Source organism: Scophthalmus maximus, chromosome 7 (genome assembly GCF_022379125.1).
Source record: "Scophthalmus maximus strain ysfricsl-2021 chromosome 7, ASM2237912v1, whole genome shotgun sequence".
NCBI lineage: Eukaryota > Metazoa > Chordata > Actinopteri > Pleuronectiformes > Scophthalmidae > Scophthalmus > Scophthalmus maximus.
Window position 1 is genome coordinate 13608255 of NC_061521.1, and position 17888 is coordinate 13626142.

The window sequence follows — 17888 nt, forward strand, 5'->3', positions numbered from 1 at the left end:
CTTTAAGTGACACATCAGGCTATTGGAGCTTACCCAATGGTAATGTCAAAGATGTTACTGCCCACAGAGCTGGACACAGCCATGTCCCCCAGGCCTTTACGTGCCACTATCACACTGGTTATAAGGTCAGGGATGGACGTCCCCGCAGCCAAGATTGTAAGACCCATAATCTCCTCTGAGATGCCAATGGTCTCACCCACCTACAAGGACAAACCAGACATAAAAGAGTATTTTAGTTTATAGTTATGGATTCAGGGAAAGGCCCCTAAATATATTTTTTCAGCTATGAGCTTCTTGATATTCTTTTTTGGGTTATTCCATTAGCCCTACCAATCAAATTCCAGCCACATTTGATTGTTGTTTCCTTGTGTTACTAGGTCACTGACAAAACCACACACACACACACACACACACACACACACACACACACACACACACACACAGACCTTATGAGGAAGTTTAGCTTTACAGTGTTTTTGGTGTGTTAAATTAATCATATTTTTAAGTTCAACTTATTGTTGCTCGGTGCATTCATGGATATTTATTGTCAAATTGTTGAAACCCTTTAAATATCAAAATACCATTGTCATTTGTGATCAACGCAACCTGGTTTAACTAATCTGTATGAAAGCTACTTTGTTGTTTAGAATTACAGCCGTTTTCAATGTCTGTGCGTATACATGGGAAACAAAAAAAAGTATTTCAAATCTCATCTCAACATTTTATTTAGTAACTGACCTGATGGGCCCACCACACCATGAGATAGGAGAAGACTCCAATCCACAGAATAGAGCCCAAAAAGGTGCCCACAAAGAATTTCCTGGACTTCTGTTGTGAAAGTGATGTAAAAGCAGCGTTCAGACATCTGAGATACCACAGCTGATCTCAGAGATGTGTCTGTTTCTCACCTGGTTGCGAACATCAGGGACTGTGAGCCACAGAGGGACGACTATGGGCAGCAGGAGGAGGTATGTGGCTTGTTTACGTCGCGTGTCAGGCCACTCTAAAGACAGAGGCTCGTCTTCGTCGCCCTCTTCATCACCATCCTCCTCCTCATCATCCTCGTCTTCACTGGACTCGTCGCTGTCGTCATCGCTGCAATCTTCATCACTGTCAGAATCTTCTGAACCGCCTGAACCCTCCTCTCCTGCTGGCACATCCTCCTGAAGTGTAGAGAGACATCATGTGTGGATGTCAGGAGAGGCAAAGGAAAAGTAAAAGCAAAAGACCAAAGAAACCCAAACCGGCCTTTTGCCAAGAGTTGGAGCACTATACAGGTATCAAAGACCGCCTTCGGGACTTTTTGATGACAGCCAGGTCATGGTTGGCGAGTTACCTTCTTGTCCTCCGGCTGCTCCTTCTTCTCTGCCTCTGTAGCTGGGACAGCCTCCGGCTCTTTGGTCTGCTCAGGTTTTCCTCCACCATCTGCAAGAGAAATCCTCACAATTCAGGGTATTTCCCTTGTACCTCTTACTCATACAGCAATCTAAAAATGTATTTATTTTAGGTTCTTTATATAGAGAAATGCAGTGAATGTGTTGTTAGGACATACATGACATATGAGGTAATGTCTTCACAGGTAGTATGTTTAGCATGTTGGTGTCTATACTGCATACTTTATCTGTATACAATTTGATGTGGTCTCTGTGTGTTATTTACACTAACCTGGATGTGCTTCATATTTTACTGCCAAGCAGCATGAAAAGATGCTAGAGACACATTTTCCACTGGGAGCAACAAAGTTGTCTTATAATACAATAATGGATGTACAGTATAATGAACATCTAATCTTTTTGTCACAAAACCTGACTCATCTCTGGTTGAATGAGAAACTGTGCTTTGTTACCATGCGGCTTTTAGTGTCTCTTCATGAGCAGACTCTGTAAGCTTAATGGAAAGCATCTGATCAGTGGATGACCGTCGCATCCTTCAACGTTACCTTCACTTTTGTCATGGGTTTTGCTCCTTGCCTTCCGTCTAGCCAAGTTATTCAGAGTCTCAAACTTATCCTTAAATTTCCCTACAATCAAACAAGCAAAAACACACTTAGAATGCTGCGGTGAGTGACTTAACCATTTCGATAACAATCAGAACAGTCACTCAGTGATTTATGGAGGACAAAGAATCGGTCACAGCAATCATGAATTAAACACAGAGCAGAATACAGACAGTGCAACATCAAAAACAACACCAGCAGCATAATCCTTTCGTGCAGCACAGAACAATGTCATGAAAGGAAACATTAGCGTATCAAAAGAAATGAAAGGGAGGCGGTGCACCGCAGAGAACCAGATCTTTCTTCTGTTCTCCACTGAAAAACCCATTAAATTGTACATGAACTTCCCTGCTTCTTTGGCCATTAGAAACAGCTATTTTTTTCCATACAAATTAAGATATATTTACGAGACGAGAAGAAACAGGAGCCAGAGCCATGGGTACAGAAAATGTGAACATTGCTGTAAGGTGATCCTAAAACAAGGGACATGATGAGAGAAAAACTTTGGGAAAGCTTTTTACCACCAGTCCGTGTCCACATTCTTTGGCTATCAGTGCATCTTCTTACTTTGACATGTTCTGTACATCAACAGAAATGATGTTATGGTATATACATATTTTAAGTTGAGCCATCACTGTGCTACTACATAGCATTTCCTGAGAATCCTTTGTATATCTCACTGTGGGCCTTCACACGTAGATCCCTCCATAGACTGAGATGCTCTATCTGCTTAGTATCACTCTGGACTTAGTGCTGCCTTCATTTGGGACACTTTGCTAATCCATTTCCCTATGAGAAGGATGTAGTCTTCTGACACTCACCGTGAGAGCAGTATTAAAGACACACAGTTATCATTCCTCCAGTGTGTTATCACATGGCACTCACCCTCTGCTAGAGGGTCTAGCGTGTGAATCATGAGTTGGAAGATGGTGTTTCTCATGGTGCTGTTGTGTAAAGAAGCTGAACTCCCCCCTCGCTGAAGGGACGGCTTCAACTGCGGGGGAAAGACGTGATCATGATCCTATGATAAATGTGACTGTAGGAAGGTAAACCAGATTTAAACATCATGTAGATAAATGGTCAAAATGAACTGCCAATGAAGTACCAAAGCTAAGGATGTTGTATTTGTGTGTCTGGGGTTGGTTGGCTGACTGTTACCTTCAACCGATTCTTGTCCTCTGGAGCAGGTGGGGCATTATCGTCATCGTCTCCATTTGTCTGCGTGCAACAATGTTTATTTTTCAGTGATAATCATTTGTTGGTTGAGATGGAAGAAAGTTGTTTAGGTTTTGGGAAAGCTTCAGCATCTGACACATTTCTTTTTGTACTTTGCACACTCAAGGTCTTGTAAGTGTTACATGATGGTAGAAAAAAAAAAGATGGAGCTGTGTGTCATGTAGAGGATTGTAATGTTGCCCCATTAAATAAAATACTGTAGTATTCAAATATATTATGTATAGTGGGAAGTAACATTTTCGACAGATAGAATATTTAGATTAGTACAAATGGTGTAGCTTTATTTTGTGTAATTTAAGCCTCTATCACTTTTACCAGGGCTACACAAAGTATGTGGTGGATGCTACTGTTGGTACAGAGCTGTGACTCCTCAAGGGATTAGTTTACTGTAGCTGATTAGCTTTAGTTCACTAAGGTGCCATTTCACTCTTCTTGAATATAACTCCACAGGTGGGATCAGTGAGAAAATGATACATGGCTAAAAAGGACTGGTTTCACTTTTTAACATAAATGGTGCCAATAAATACTATGTAAAGCATCACAAACAGATATAGATAAAGTTTTGTAGCAGTACTTACGTTTTCAGGTTCCTCCACAGCAATGATCTTGACAATGTTCTTGTGTTTGTGGAGTTGTGTCTTGAAGGCCCGCTCTATTTGCACATTAAACTTCATGAAAATCACATAGAGCGTGTAGCAGCCCACCAGCATCATGCTCTCCCACCACATTATGACATTATCCAGGAAGAAGATGATGAGCAAGATGAGGCCAAGTATGTAGAAGGACACATCTCTGAAAAGTGGCCACCAGGTGAGACGAAGAACCTCCCGGGAAAACAAAGCACACATTCCAATCACGAACAAAATGTTGAAAACTGCTGAACCAACTATTGTGCCAATGCCCACATTGCTGTGGGCGATGAAGACCCCTATCAAGGAGGTAAAAAGCTCGGGGGCAGAACCTCCGGCAGCCATGAAGGTGGCTCCTGCCACATCGTCAGAGATGGATAACTTGTCTGTGATTACCCCCAGCGCAGGAACAAAGAACTCATCGCACACAATCGCAAGAGACACGAACATGTACATCATCCCAAAAATGTGGAGGATCACCCAGCCTCGCCTGCGGTCTTCAATAGAAAAAATATCCTCAGGGTATTCACCCTTTATATGTGGAGCCTCGCCAGGAGAAGCTGGAGTGATGGTAGTTAAAGGGGGAGCTGGAGCTGGTGTGGGTGTCTCTGGCAGAGGCTCAGCGGCCACATAGATGCAACGCACAATCGTCCGGTTTGTGGTTGGCAGAGGTGGAAATTCAGTGGAGGTGGACACTTTCAAATCTGAAGTTGTATCCAGGTGATTTACAATAGGCGTTGTCTGATCTGTGGGCTCTAGTTCATAAGTTGCAGTGGCAGGTTCCTCTAACCCTTGAGTCTCCACTGTAGTCTCCTCAACTCCTTCTGTTGAACCCTCTCCAAAGTCCTCTCCAATCTGAGGCACTGACGAAGGCTCATACAGTCTGGCACTGATAGTCAGCTGGTAGAGGGTGCAAAGGAAAAGCCCGGAGAGGAGAAACAGAACCCGGCTCAGCTGCAGTCTCTTCCTTCTTGTACAGTACATGTTCGTCCAAAGCAGTGTTTCTACTTGCTATGGCAAATTAAACTGCTTTAATGGGCTGTGATAGAGGACAAGTCCTGCTCTCTCCCCAGCAGACAATGGGGTGACAGAACTTAAAACTACAGTGGCTCGATTCATGTCACATCCTTAGCACCTTGGAAAAGAAAAAAGAGTTAAAGGGAGCATCAGATATAAAATGGCATTAAGAAAACAGGTGGCAAACCAGTAGTGTATGTTTGCAAGCAACTGAACTGTTCATTAATGCACTTCATATATAAGCTGTAATGATTACTATCTTCATTCATGGGTGGTTTCCGAGAAAGAGAAAAGAATAATTCAATACATAAGTGCAATGAGAAACAATAACTGTGATTTTGAATTTAGATAAAAAATGCAGACTTACCACACAATTAATATTTTGCAAAGTTAGACGTGGAAAAATCTGCAGAAGAAAATGTCCACAGCTGAATATTGTGGCCCAGACAAAAGTCCAAACTATTGCCGGCGGCCACGGCGTTATATAGGACACTAGACAAGTCTTCACAATGGATCAGCATAATACCTTACACCTGAAGTCTTATAAGAGGATTATGTGCATTGTCTCCCTCTCACTTCATCGTGAGCCAACCACAGTCATATTTTATTGAAAGCAAAAATAAAAGTTGTGCTTTAGTCTCATGCTATTATGTTGCATAACTGTAGAATAAAAATCCTTTTTCTGTACCCGACACTGACATCTGAGACGAACATCTAAATTTGAACTGCAGTGGCTAGATTAACAATCTATTCCGAAATGTACAGTGTTCATAAGCATTATTGTTTAAAGTTCCCTCACAGATTTTTTATTTTATTTGTAACATTGGAAATTTCATATTTCCAATGTATGTGTCACAAAGGAACTATTTGTTCAACACTGCTGTCATCAGGAGGAAAGTGGTGGTGCACATTACTACACCAACTGTTACATCCATGAAACTGGTGGCGTGAGAACAACAAAAAGGCACAGACATTTTATGTATTCAGTAGTTGCTGAATAAAAGTAGTTTTTAAATAAAACTATCCAAATTCTTGCACAGACACGTTCCATCATGTAACCTTGGTAACTGAGCGGATTGTTTAATTTGTTTGACGAGCAATCAATTCCATTCAAAAAAATTGAAATGTTGTCAATAGAATGATTTTTTTTAAACAATATTTAATACACAGACCACTAGCCAGATCAAATGTGACCTTTTTCATGTGTTTCCTCAGCTTTTAATGAACAATTAAATTATTTAAATTCCACAAAAAAGCAGAGCGGGTAAAGTGAAAAACAATTGCTTTAATGATATCAAGCACAAAATATGAGTATATATGGAGGAGAAAGAAAATAAATAATTGCATTATCAAAAGTAAAATATATCTAGAGGCATACTTATATATGTTGAAATATATATAAGACAAAAAACACTATGCCAGTATGCGTTATGTTTAGGTGAAGAGTGGTCTCTGTAAGTCACCTTGCATACGAACCAGTAAAATGATCACAACACACAGGTGTTGTTGTAAATGTTGCGCTACTGCACCATGAAATGAAGCAGCAGGAAGATAATGTACAGCAGGAGCATGATGAAACCAAACATCTTATTCATCTTCCACTTACAGGATGCAATGACGATGACAAAGATGAGCATGAGGAAGAGGAGCACGATGGCACGTAAGACCCCTTCGCTGCTGACGGCCCACGGAGCCAAACTGTGGATGGATGAGTACAGGACCAATGGAGCTGGCAGACTTTTGACAGAGGGGAGACAGATCAGGGGGAACAGAGTAAGAAACACGCAAGGAGAGAGAAGGAGAGGGAGTTGAAGAAACCTGCCAGCTGTATGTTAATCAGCATTTCTTTTTCAGTCATGACACATCAGGGTTTGAACTCACCACAGAGTGATGTCAAAGATGTTACTGCCGATACAGCTGGACACAGCCATGTCCCCCTGACCCTTACGCGCCACAATCACACTGGTAATGAGGTCGGGGACAGACGTCTCTGCAACCAGCATGATCATGGTGTGATGTGAGATAGCGAAGGTCTCACCTATCTACAAGAGTAAACAAAAGTACAAAGTTTTTTTGTAACTTGACAATGAATATGAGTTTCAATACACAATTATTCATGCAGGAAGAATTTTGACGCAGTGAAAAAAAAAGTTTACACCCGTCTTTGTGAAAGTTGTTGTGTGCCTGTGTTCACAATCAGAAAACAAGACAAGGCATTTATATGTATACATTTAATTCTGTCACTGACCCGATGGGCCCACCACACTATGAGGTAATAGAAGACGGCAATCCACAGAATAGAGCCAAGGAAGGTAATCACAAAGAACTTTCTGGATTTCTGTTCAGACAAATGCAAAAACACAGTGATCAGGCATTTGAGTTACCACAGCTGATCTCACAGATGTGTCTGTATCTTACCTGGTTGCGAACATCAGGAACTGTGAACCACAGAGGGACGACTATGGGCAGCAGGAGGAGGTAGGTGGCTTGTTTACGTCGTGTGTCAGGCCACACTAAAGACAGGGGCTCATTATCTTTCTCCTCTTCTTGCTCCTTCTTTTCGTTCTTATTGTCGTTTTCACTTTTACTGGAATCATCACTGTCTTTATCATTTTCATTTTTATCACTGTCAGAGTCTACCGAGCATCCTGACACATCCTCTCCTGCCGGCACCTAGAAACAGGAATTCTGTGCACTCATCGTGATCAGCATTAGTCAAGCAACATTTGGTCAGCTTTGGTAAAAATGGCTACAAACGGTTCCATAGAAACCATTCTTTAAAATGTCCCCAAGTATCCGACATATGATACTATAAGTCAAAGAACACGGGGACATGAAAACTCATTCAATCCATCTGATTGTAGACCAACATTTGTCACAGTAGTACTTACGTTTTCAGGTTCCTCCACAGCAATGATCTTGAAAATGTTCTTGTGTTTGTGGAGTTGCGTCTTGAAGGCCCGCTCTATTTGCACATTAAACTTCATGAAAATCACATAGAGCATGTAGCAGGCCACCAGCATCATGCTCTCCCACCACATTATGACATTATCCAGGAAGAAGATGATGAGCAAGATGAGGCCAAGTATGTAGAAGGACACATCTCTGAAAAGTGGCCACCAGGTGAGATGAAGAACCTCCCGGGAAAACAAAGCACACATTCCAATCACGAACAAAATGTTGAAAACTGCTGAACCAACTATTGTGCCAATGCCGACACTGCTGTGGGCGATGAAGACCCCTATGAGGTAGGCAAAACACTTGGGGGCAGATCTTCCTGCAGCCATGAAGGTGGCTCCTGCCACATCGTCAGAGATGGATAACTTGTCTGTGATTACCCCCAGCGCAGGAACAAAGAACTCATCGCACACAATCGCAAGAGACACGAACATGTACATCATCCCAAAAATGTGGAGGATCACCCAGCCTCGCCTGCGGTCTTCAATAGAAAAAATATCCTTAGGGTATTCACCCTTTATATGTGGAGCCTCACCAGGAGAAGCTGGAGTGATGGTAGTTAAAGGAGGAGCTGGAGCTGGTGTGGGTGTCTCTGCTGGAGGCTCAGCGGCCACATAGATGCAACGCACAATCGTCCGGTTTGTGGTTGGCAGAGGTGGAAATTCAGTGAAGGTGGATGCTTTCAAATCTGAAGTTGTATCCCCATAATTTACTCCATGCATTTCTAATACATGAGTTGCAGTTACAGGTTCCTCCAGTCCCAAAGTCTCCACTTCAGCTTCACCACCCCTCTTCATTGAAACCTCTCCAAAGTCCCCTCCAATCTGAGGCACTGGCAGTCTGGCACTGATGGTCGGCTGGTAGAGGGAGCACAAAACCCCCAAAAGGAGAAACCCTATTGTACAATTCATTTTGCCCCCACAGGAGCACTTTTGTGGGGGCACACGTTGCATCATTGACAGCCGTGGAGGACAAGTTCAGCTTTTCTCACAGGAAGAATATGGAGTGAGAGAATCCAAAACTTCAGCTGCGCGATCTCATCCCTGGATCCCTGGAAAACCCAGTTCATGGTGAATAAAAGGCACAGCTGAGATGAGAGATTGGAAGTTGAGATAAAATAACAGTATACACTTAGATGGAGCAATTAAGTTCTATTCGGACATTACAATGCCAACAAACAAAACTCTGCATTTTTAATCACGAGTTAAGACAAAAATGTCTAAAAGCAGATAATGCATCACATCATAAGTCTTAAAGGGATTATGACTCTGTCTTGTTCTAACGCCTGACATACGTTTATCATATGTATTTAACACTAATAAACACAGAAACAGTGTGAGCTGTCTGTCTTACCTTTACAAAGGTCGTATTTCGTCGTCTACTTTTTTTTCCATATGAAACGATCCAACACAGTGAAAAAAAAAATCCAGCAGTCGGGGCTGTTGAAATCGTTGATGTGCGATAAACTGAACACCAGAGATTTTCTATTTTGTGAATACAAGTTCCCACTTCTCTCGTCGTCGTTTTTTACTTACACATCCCAATTTGAACTGGCCTCCAAACTCTCACCTTAAATATATTATGCGCCAACAGACGTGTTGTTGAAATTGCTGATGCCTTTAACGGCTCGTTTTTATGTGGATGTTACAGCTCACAAATATGAAAATTTCATCACATAGGAACTATGTGATTTAAAAAAAAAGGACGCTTGTTTCACCCGGACGGAAGTGGTGCTGCTCACGACAACACAAACTTCTATGGCGAGCGAAACACTGAATGGCATGTACATGTGTTTTTATGTTCATTCGTGAAGTTACATGTCTATTTATTCATGGTGAAAAACTGTTCACTTTATGGCTATTTATTTCATGTTCATACCAATTAACTAGACACCTGGACGTTTGCTCAGTTTGTTCTTCCGGCGTTTTTGTTGCAGAATGCTAGCGTAAATTAGCCATTAGCTAACACCCCTGTGCTGTGACTTGTTCTTCGTTTTGAGCTCTTTACATCGTTAAAGGATTGTTTCGTGTTGTAAACTAACCCACGTGTAATCCCCTGCACGGCTGTTTACATTGATAAGGCTACTGCAGCTTAATAAGCAGAATAACTGACGACTAGTCCGTTCAAAGGCAGGATGAGAAACTATAACACGACAGGCTTGTACTGGTGTTCTCGCAAATGTCATCTTTGACTCTTCCCACAGTGGGAGCGCGCTGGAGGCTTCTTTGAGTCCACTGCGTCATTGTGAGTGAGTACGAGCAGCGAGCCATGCCTACCGTGGTCCTGATGGACGTGTCCCTGTCCATGACACGGCCAGTGTCGCAGGATGGCAGCGAGGAGTTTCAGAGGAAGAACCTGGCTGTCCACGGACTCAACATGCTGTTTGAGCACATGGCCTCAAACTACCGCTTGGAGTTCACGTCTCTGATGGCCTTTTCCTCCCTCTGGGAGCTGCTGGTGCCTTTCACCAGAGACTACAACGCGTTACAGGTAAAGTGTGACGAGTCAAAAGGAAAAGGCAAAGCCTGAGTCCCGCTCCTGAGTCATTACCTGAGGAGAAAGCTAAGGAGAGGAGTTGTGAGGGAGTATTTTGTTCATTCTCTTTTTTTCTGTGCAGGAGGCTCTGAGCAGCCTAGAAGACTATGACAAGACCTGTGTTGAAGCAGCTCTTCAAGGAGTCAGCAACGTCGTTCAACAGGAGTGGGGCAGTGCATGTCCCTGTCAGGTATTTTGGCGAGCCCCCTGTACAGTTTCATCGCACCTCTGAATTAATTGTTGATCGAATGAAGCTGGTGCACAGACAAATGGTGCTTTCAGCTTGTTTACCTCCGTCTTATGTCCACTAGCTGATGCTGGTAACTGATGGATCTCTCGGGATCGGAAAGGGTTCTCTACGTCACTCCCTCCAAACAATGAAGCAGCGTGCGGATGATAAGAAATTCCCACTCCCCTTTCCTTTCCCTACCAAACTATACATCATGTGTGTGGCCAATGCAGAGGAGGTACGGATAAGCCTTTTTTTCTTTGGTCTTGCATCTTTTTCCTAACAGTGTCAGTGTAATACCAAGAAGGAAATTTGATCAGAAACCATGCAATTAGAAAAACATACATGCTCATAAACAGGATCTAAATTGACTGTCAGTGACTGTACTATTACAGTGATTCCTAGAGACTATAATGGTAATGGATTCACTTTTTTTTTTTTAAATGCCACCCCCTTATGTAATTACAGTTACAGATGACTGATGCCATGGACAACTTGGAGGAACTACTTCGCCTAAGCGGAGGGGACGGGCAGATCTTCACTATGGAGGGACCACTTTGCATGAAGAGTGTACAGGCCATGTTTGGGTATGACTATTACTGGGTAAATAAATGGTGCTATTTCATGATTTTCTTTTTATGTTTACTAAGGCTCCTTTTGTGTTATTTCACATGTTTGTGTGTCTCCAGGAGGCTGATTGATTACGCATACTCTCCTTTCCACGCGGTCCTGCACTGTGGGAACCTGTCCTCAGATGTTCAGGTGTTTCCTCGACCCGAGCCTATCGTGGTGGACGACGAGGTGGAGCCCATGCCACGAACAGTCAGTACAGGTACCCAGCTGGCTTCCAATTTAACGATTTAGAATTTAATAGTAACTATTTTTCTTGAGAGAAATCTTCATCCTTTTATACATGTTTCAGATTTGGAAATTGTGGGCTTCATCGAAATCGCTGATATTTCCAGTCCTCCTGTTATATCCAGACACTTGGTTCTGCCTATTGCTGTAAACAAAGGTAAGTGTTGGAACATTTTTTTGTTGCGGAAAAACTAAACATTCATAAACAAAACAGCTGTACATCATGCCCCATGGGTTGTCATGGGAGAAACTGCAACCAAGCTGCTGATACTGCACCAGAGAAATTAAGAGTAAATGCATTTAAAAAACAAACAATAGTTAAAGTAGTTTATGAAGCAGATATTTTTCAAACCCCGTTTTTTAACATATGATTTCCTGATGTTTATCTGTCAAATTTAACATGAAATTATCATTGAAATAAAAAAAAATCAGAGAGCTCAGTATACCACATGCCAAGAGTTGATGATGTTAGTGACATATATTATTTGTGCTTGATTTCAGAGGTGGACGAAGTCGGCACAGGAGCCACAGAGGAGCCTGAGGAGGAACCTTCTGCCAGTCAGATGGCAGGAAAAAGTCCAAATTTTTGCGTGCTTTTACACGGCAGTCTGAAAGTTGAAGGCATGGTGGCGCTGGTCCAGCTGGGGTAAGAATCAACAAAGCTGATCATATTTTACATTTTATTTCAAAGAATTCAGTGCATTTGAAAATCATGACCCCTGCATAGAAAAATGAGTTCCCATATATGAACAAATAGCCCAAATCTAGTGTCCCTTTCCCCCTCCAGACCTGAGTGGTATGGCATGCTGTACTCTCAAGCAGACAGTAAGAAGAAATCAAATCTGATGATGTCTCTGTTCGAGCCCGGTCCAGAGCCTTTGCCTTGGCTGGGCAAAATCTCATATTTGGGACCAATCTCAGGTAACCTGTCAGAGACTTGTGTCAGACAACAAATGGCATCTTAAACATCATATACTCAGCAGAGTTTAGTCTCTTTAGCACACTGAAGGCATCATTTTAGGAGTATGACATTTTTTGGATACGGTAGAACTGCATTTTCAAGTAACTTTTGACACATTAACCTATGAACAGATAAATGTCCGTCCATTCCTAAAGCAAAGGGCTCATTGTACACAATCAAGCAGTTAATGATTTACCCAGCAGTAGTATGACAAAGTTGAACTGCTCGGATTATGATACGGAAGATAAACTGACTTCACTTCGATGTTTCCTCACCTTTTTGGTATTTCAGAGGCTGCTGAAAATCCCTATGGAGAGGACGAGAGTAAAAGTCCTTTTCCTGTGCAGCCAGCGGCCAAACGAAGCTATGCCCAGAATGTTACAGTGTGGATAAAGGCCAGCGGACTACAGGTACCATGAAATCTGTGTCACCAACGTCTAATTTTAGTCTTTTGAGAAATGACAACAATTAGATGAATTTGTTGGCTTTTAATGTTCCATAAGAATCTGACAAAATGCCTTCTCATAATAATAATAATGAGTGCAGTTGTAGGGTTGTAAGAAGTGATTTAATTTGATGCATTGCTGCCAGGACCAATTACAATTTCAAATATTCTCTGATAACTGACAAATGGATATAACAAACTTACTTCGATAACTTTATTATATACTATCACACAGCTAGTGTATATTACAAGTAACATTGTAAATATTGCATAATCATTCAGGGAACAGACATTTTGTTTGGTGGTTGTAGAAGCACAGGCTTTACTAAAATCAATAATGAATTGCCCTATTCTTTGTGTCATACTCATTATTTGCATATATCAGAATACTGCAAGTGTAGAAAATAACTGTAAAAAGTATTTAATCAAGTCAGGTGCTGTGTGCGATACTTTTCAATGAAGCTAACAAATTAAAAACGGTTACTTGTGCCTGTCATTTTACAGACTGATGTGCAGAAGATTCTGAGGAATGCAAGAAAACTACCAGATAAAACTCAAACCTTCTACAAGGTATGTTTGACTCAAAAACTCAAGAGAATTGGAGATCTTTCTTCCATTTCAGTTCAATTCTTATTGCCGCTTTGCACTTTAATCTGTCAGGAGCTGAATCGTCTGCGGAAGGCCGCCTTGGCATTCGGTTTCTGGGAGCTCCTGAAGGGAGTGGCTGATCTGCTGGAGAGAGAGTGCACCTTGTTGCCAGACTCGGCTCATCCCGATGCTGCATTCCAGCTCTCCCATGCCGCGCAGCAGCTCAAACTGGCGAGCACTGGTGATTCCCAGTATGCTGCTTTTGATCACAACATTGCCCCCATGCACACTGACTTCTCAGGCTAAACCACGTGTGAATTAGTAAAGAAATGGACTAAAATCACAGCAGCTCCAGCCTGTGTGCACCAACATGGAGACCACACCTGATGGAGGCTGGATGTCTGTGGAAATGAGTCAAGATGGATAACTTTATCTGTGGTGCTGCCTGAACATAGCAAAGTGTAGATGATGACGCATTTGTAAACATGTCTTTGTAAATATTTTTTTACATGTTAGTTTCTAGGATCTTTTTTTCCACAAAATGACGAGATATACATTTAATTTTTATTCAGTGTCACATTTATAGTAAACCTTGCTGAAAGTGACTGTTAATGTTTGCCATCAAAATGTAAGTGACTGTCAAAAGTATTAAAACAGAATTAGGTACAGATAAAAGATTCTTCATAGCAGGTTAGCATTGAAAAAACGGGACAACTTTCTGAAGTTAAGCAGTAACCGGTGAAATTTTCCCTGAGGTTTGTTGGACGGGTCAGATATCTGGAATGATAACATATACATTTGTTCAGAGTGTTGTTGCTCACTTCATTTATACACCGATATTTCAAATGAAGGCCAAGGGATTTCCTGATCAGAGCTTGTTGCAGTGTATTTCACCAAAAGTTATCCAATCCACTAAATTCATGAGGAATCAATCGCCTGTAAATGGGACTGTCAATACAGTAATTTAATCAACATCTTTTAGCATGTTCATGGTGACCTTATAGGATATCACTGTAGTTCTTGTAAACAGGCTGCACGAAAGAAAATACCTTCATAACATTTATGATTTGACGGGACCATGGCTTGAGAAAATTTCCAGAAAACAAACAGGCAGCAGAGGTATTTGAGGAAGGCCGTCGGTGCAGAGTCTCAATTTGTTTTCCTCTTCTTGGTACGGAAACGCCTCGTCCTCTGCTTATAAAGATGACGAAAGTTGATGAAAAGTCCTGCGGATGAAGGGAGAAAAAGGTTGATATTAAAAAAAGGAGAAGATAACATTAGAATATAATATTTGTTTAAAGATTTGTCTGATTTATGTTTTATCTGGAGACATACCCAGAAACATGAGAACAAGATAAACGTGCAGGACGTAGGAGAAGTTGATGGAGGTGCCGATGACTTTCGGCAGAGGAATGCTGAAGAGTTTGGTCTTGTCGAAGATGGGAATGGATTGTATGACCGCGACAGCTGCATGAGAGCGGGAGATGAGATACATTTTATTATATGCATGTGAAGAACTATAATCAATTCAGAGAGATGTTGAGAAGCTCACCTTCAGCTAAAACACCTAATGGGTACAGTGGTATCCATATTGTGTAGCGCAGCCATGTGAGGGTTTTCCACTCCATATCTAAACAGCCCAGCATGTAAAATGGATACCTGAAATGTGAAACATCACATTAATATTAGGCAGGAAACAAGCTGTGTTGCAACAACCCATCAACATAATGATGTAGCATAAATGTCCCAGTGAAATGTTGATAATCTGCTGCCTGGTGAACGTGAAACTCAACATTTCATCTGTAAAGTTGAGTTGAGTCTAAAGTTACTCTTGATGTGATACTGTGGATTTGCATTTTACCTTTCTAGCACCAAGGCTTCTTGTGTCAACAGTTAATGCTGTTTGATGCTAAACTGTTTGTTTTTTTGGAGACGTTAATGTTTCCTAATGGGTAGAATCAAGCGGAAAGTAAAAAATATATATATTTACAAACTGTCTGGTACAAACTGGCAAAATGATATCAAAAGAAAATCCGAAATTCAATTTCTGAATTCACCGTTTACATGATTGTTCACCATGGACAACGACGAGGCAGATGCTGTTTTTACCTGAAAATCTCGATGGCACTCCACAAATAGAAAACAAAGAACACCACTGGCTTGTTGTGCATTTGCTCCAAACTACCAAAAACGATGAAGAGGATAAAATTCCTTCCAACCACCTTGTAAAAAGAGCAAAAGCACTGTTATAAATTTGTTGAAACGTATTGGCAATACATCTGTGGCGCCATGAAGCTAAAACTCTTGACAAAGGAACATTTGCACACCTGTATAAGAGTTGGAACAACACCTGTTCTGACAACACCAAAAGCAGCGTTGAGGACCTCTACTGCTGCCAAGATCTGGCAGAAGAACATCACATCCGATATGGTGTTAAATGTGTCGAAGAGAGAGTCTGGGATGAGAGGAGCGTTTCAAATGTTAGGTCTTAACTGTTCAGTGAAGGAAAGACGATGAGAGACGTTATGCTAAGGCAAAGTAAAATGTTCTCACCTTGGCCAAAGATAAAGAGGCGCACAGTCATGTTCACAAAGATCCAGGCAAAAGCAATAAACTGCACCAGGTTATATACAAACAGAAATACTGTTTTCAGGCTGACAAACCCTGAAACATAAAAAAGAAGTCAAACACAAGACAAAAACAGAACAAAAAAATCCAAACAAAATCTGTGAACTTAGCTGTTTGTCTTGAGATAAAATGGTATACATAAGTGAGTATCACATTTTGTAACCCCAACCACAAGAGACATTTCCTTTTGGAAAAGTTCATATTCACCTTCCTCTTTATGCGTCGAAGCCTTCATCTTGTTCCTTTTCTCCTCCTTAACAAAACCAAAAAACCAAAACCAGTCTTTGCCTTTTCTTCAATCAATAGCCCAATATTAGTCTTGATATTTGGACAATTTGGACATCTGTAATCTTTTGTTTATGATTATGCTCTTATGATTGTGTGTATAATGTCCCACTGAGTGAAAGACACAACTTTAATCTCCTCACCTTTTCACGGATCTCCGTCTCAGCGTCGGACTCGTCCAGCCAGCGGTCAAAGTCAGGTGTCAGGAAGGCAGGTTTACGCTGCTGTGAGGTGAGTCTGTCCCACCAGCCATGCTGCTCCTTCTGCACCGTGATATTTACCTGCCGCTGTGTGGACCTGTGGCTCACCTGAGCACACGGGTTCATTTGTTGAGCACATACGGCAAAACTAGAAAATCATGCGTAAGAGAGAACTATAGATATCCATGACCTCTTTTCAAATTGGTACATACCTCTGGTTTCACTGGTAGAAGAAACTCCAAAGTGAACTCGTATTCATTTTGTCCTTTTGCACCGTGGCCCTGGGCTACACAAAAAAAATACATTGTCACAAACCGGACTAAAATAATTAAATATATTATTTACACAGATTAGTGTACAATTAATGTCACCTCTAAACTGAAGAACGTTTTCACGTACGCAGACATCAATGTTCTGCAAAAAATAGACACAGGTGATGAGCTTATTTCCTCCTTCAGTAAGAGTCCTCGCATCATATTAATTCCTGTGCACATAGATAATAATCACACATTATAAGACTTGAGCAGTTGGGTCTAAAAATCAGATTAAAACAATTAGGCTAAGGTAACAATAGCAACCCCACGTTAACAGTGACACACTGAATTCAGCAGTCAGAATGTATTTCCAGGCTTGAAGAAACTCACACCCTGAACCAACACGTGACCCTCACTGTGTGCTTATGATAAACACCACCTACAAGTTTGGTGTGTTCAAAGACAGTAGATAAAGTCAGGTCATCGCAGAGGGCTTCTGTTCAGATCAGCTAAAAAGGATCTCACACGACATGTGAATTGCACAGCTAATTGTACAGCGTTTGCTAAGACATGCTTCCTTCGTTTGCACCGTTTCATATTTAACTTTAGAGGCGTAAAGTAGCAAATAGTGCAACGTTGTGATGAATCGATTAAGTGATGGAAAGTGCGAGCGGACTTTTTGTTTCCTGTCCTGTCCACTTGTTAGCTCACCTGAGCGTCTGTCAGCGCCACTCGCAGGTACATTTCTCCATGACGTTGAGCCCAGTAGACGAGAGGTGTGAGTGTCATTACTGCGTGTGTTCTTTTGTTTTTTTCTACAGAGAATTAATAAAGAGCTTTGTTCCTGGTTAGTTATGAATGGAGCCTCATCGCCTCGTAGCGGACTAGCCTCGGATGTCTCCACTCGGCAGATAACCAGAATGTTCTGTGAACGAGCGCGTTCACCAACCGTCAGCGTAGCGACGTGCTCGCTCACGGGGACAGCGTCGTCAGAGCTTGGCGTCAGGGTCGTTGTCTGTGCTCTCCTCTGATTGGCTTGCTGTGAATGTTTACGGAAGTAGTGAAGTGG

General features: G+C 41.7%; 4 protein-coding genes across 4 annotated transcripts in view; 1 reads left to right on the top strand and 3 right to left on the bottom strand.

The window, feature by feature from the left end:
• LOC118315474 (sodium/potassium/calcium exchanger 1-like) overlaps positions 1–5565 on the bottom strand; it is a 6385-nt gene extending 820 nt beyond the window's left edge. The window contains exons 1-8 of the mRNA XM_035642774.2: positions 3811–5565; positions 3155–3214; positions 2882–2990; positions 1940–2020; positions 1337–1425; positions 909–1163; positions 739–828; positions 34–200 (exon numbers count right to left, since the gene is read on the bottom strand). Of these exons, the coding sequence (XP_035498667.1) occupies positions 34–200; positions 739–828; positions 909–1163; positions 1337–1425; positions 1940–2020; positions 2882–2990; positions 3155–3214; positions 3811–4845 (1886 nt within the window). The 5' untranslated portion in view covers positions 4846–5565. The remainder of the gene's footprint in view (positions 1–33; positions 201–738; positions 829–908; positions 1164–1336; positions 1426–1939; positions 2021–2881; positions 2991–3154; positions 3215–3810) is intronic.
• Positions 5566–6143: 578 nt separating this feature from the next.
• Positions 6144–9508, bottom strand: LOC118315475 (sodium/potassium/calcium exchanger 1-like). The gene is made up of 6 exons (XM_035642776.2): positions 9190–9508; positions 7770–8887; positions 7297–7551; positions 7127–7216; positions 6760–6920; positions 6144–6615 (listed from the first exon to the last, which is right to left on the bottom strand). The coding sequence occupies exons 2-6, from the start codon at positions 8790–8792 to the stop codon at positions 6399–6401; spliced, it is 1746 nt and encodes a 581-aa protein (XP_035498669.2). The 5' UTR covers positions 8793–8887; positions 9190–9508; the 3' UTR covers positions 6144–6398.
• A 35-nt stretch (positions 9509–9543) lies between these two features.
• ints14 (integrator complex subunit 14) lies at positions 9544–14127 on the top strand. Its single transcript, XM_035642780.2, has 12 exons — positions 9544–9615; positions 10040–10326; positions 10454–10561; positions 10683–10838; positions 11069–11187; positions 11290–11432; positions 11523–11615; positions 11960–12104; positions 12246–12379; positions 12711–12829; positions 13369–13434; positions 13525–14127. Exons 2-12 carry the CDS (start codon positions 10105–10107, stop codon positions 13756–13758), a joined length of 1539 nt encoding a protein of 512 aa, XP_035498673.1. The 5' UTR covers positions 9544–9615; positions 10040–10104; the 3' UTR covers positions 13759–14127.
• On the bottom strand, positions 14005–17759 carry hacd3 (3-hydroxyacyl-CoA dehydratase 3). The gene is made up of 11 exons (XM_035642782.1): positions 17531–17759; positions 16937–16979; positions 16778–16851; positions 16509–16673; positions 16288–16333; positions 16006–16116; positions 15780–15907; positions 15562–15674; positions 15005–15111; positions 14788–14919; positions 14005–14678 (listed from the first exon to the last, which is right to left on the bottom strand). Exons 1-11 carry the CDS (start codon positions 17606–17608, stop codon positions 14602–14604), a joined length of 1074 nt encoding a protein of 357 aa, XP_035498675.1. The 5' UTR covers positions 17609–17759; the 3' UTR covers positions 14005–14601.
• Positions 17760–17888: the final 129 nt, after the last annotated feature.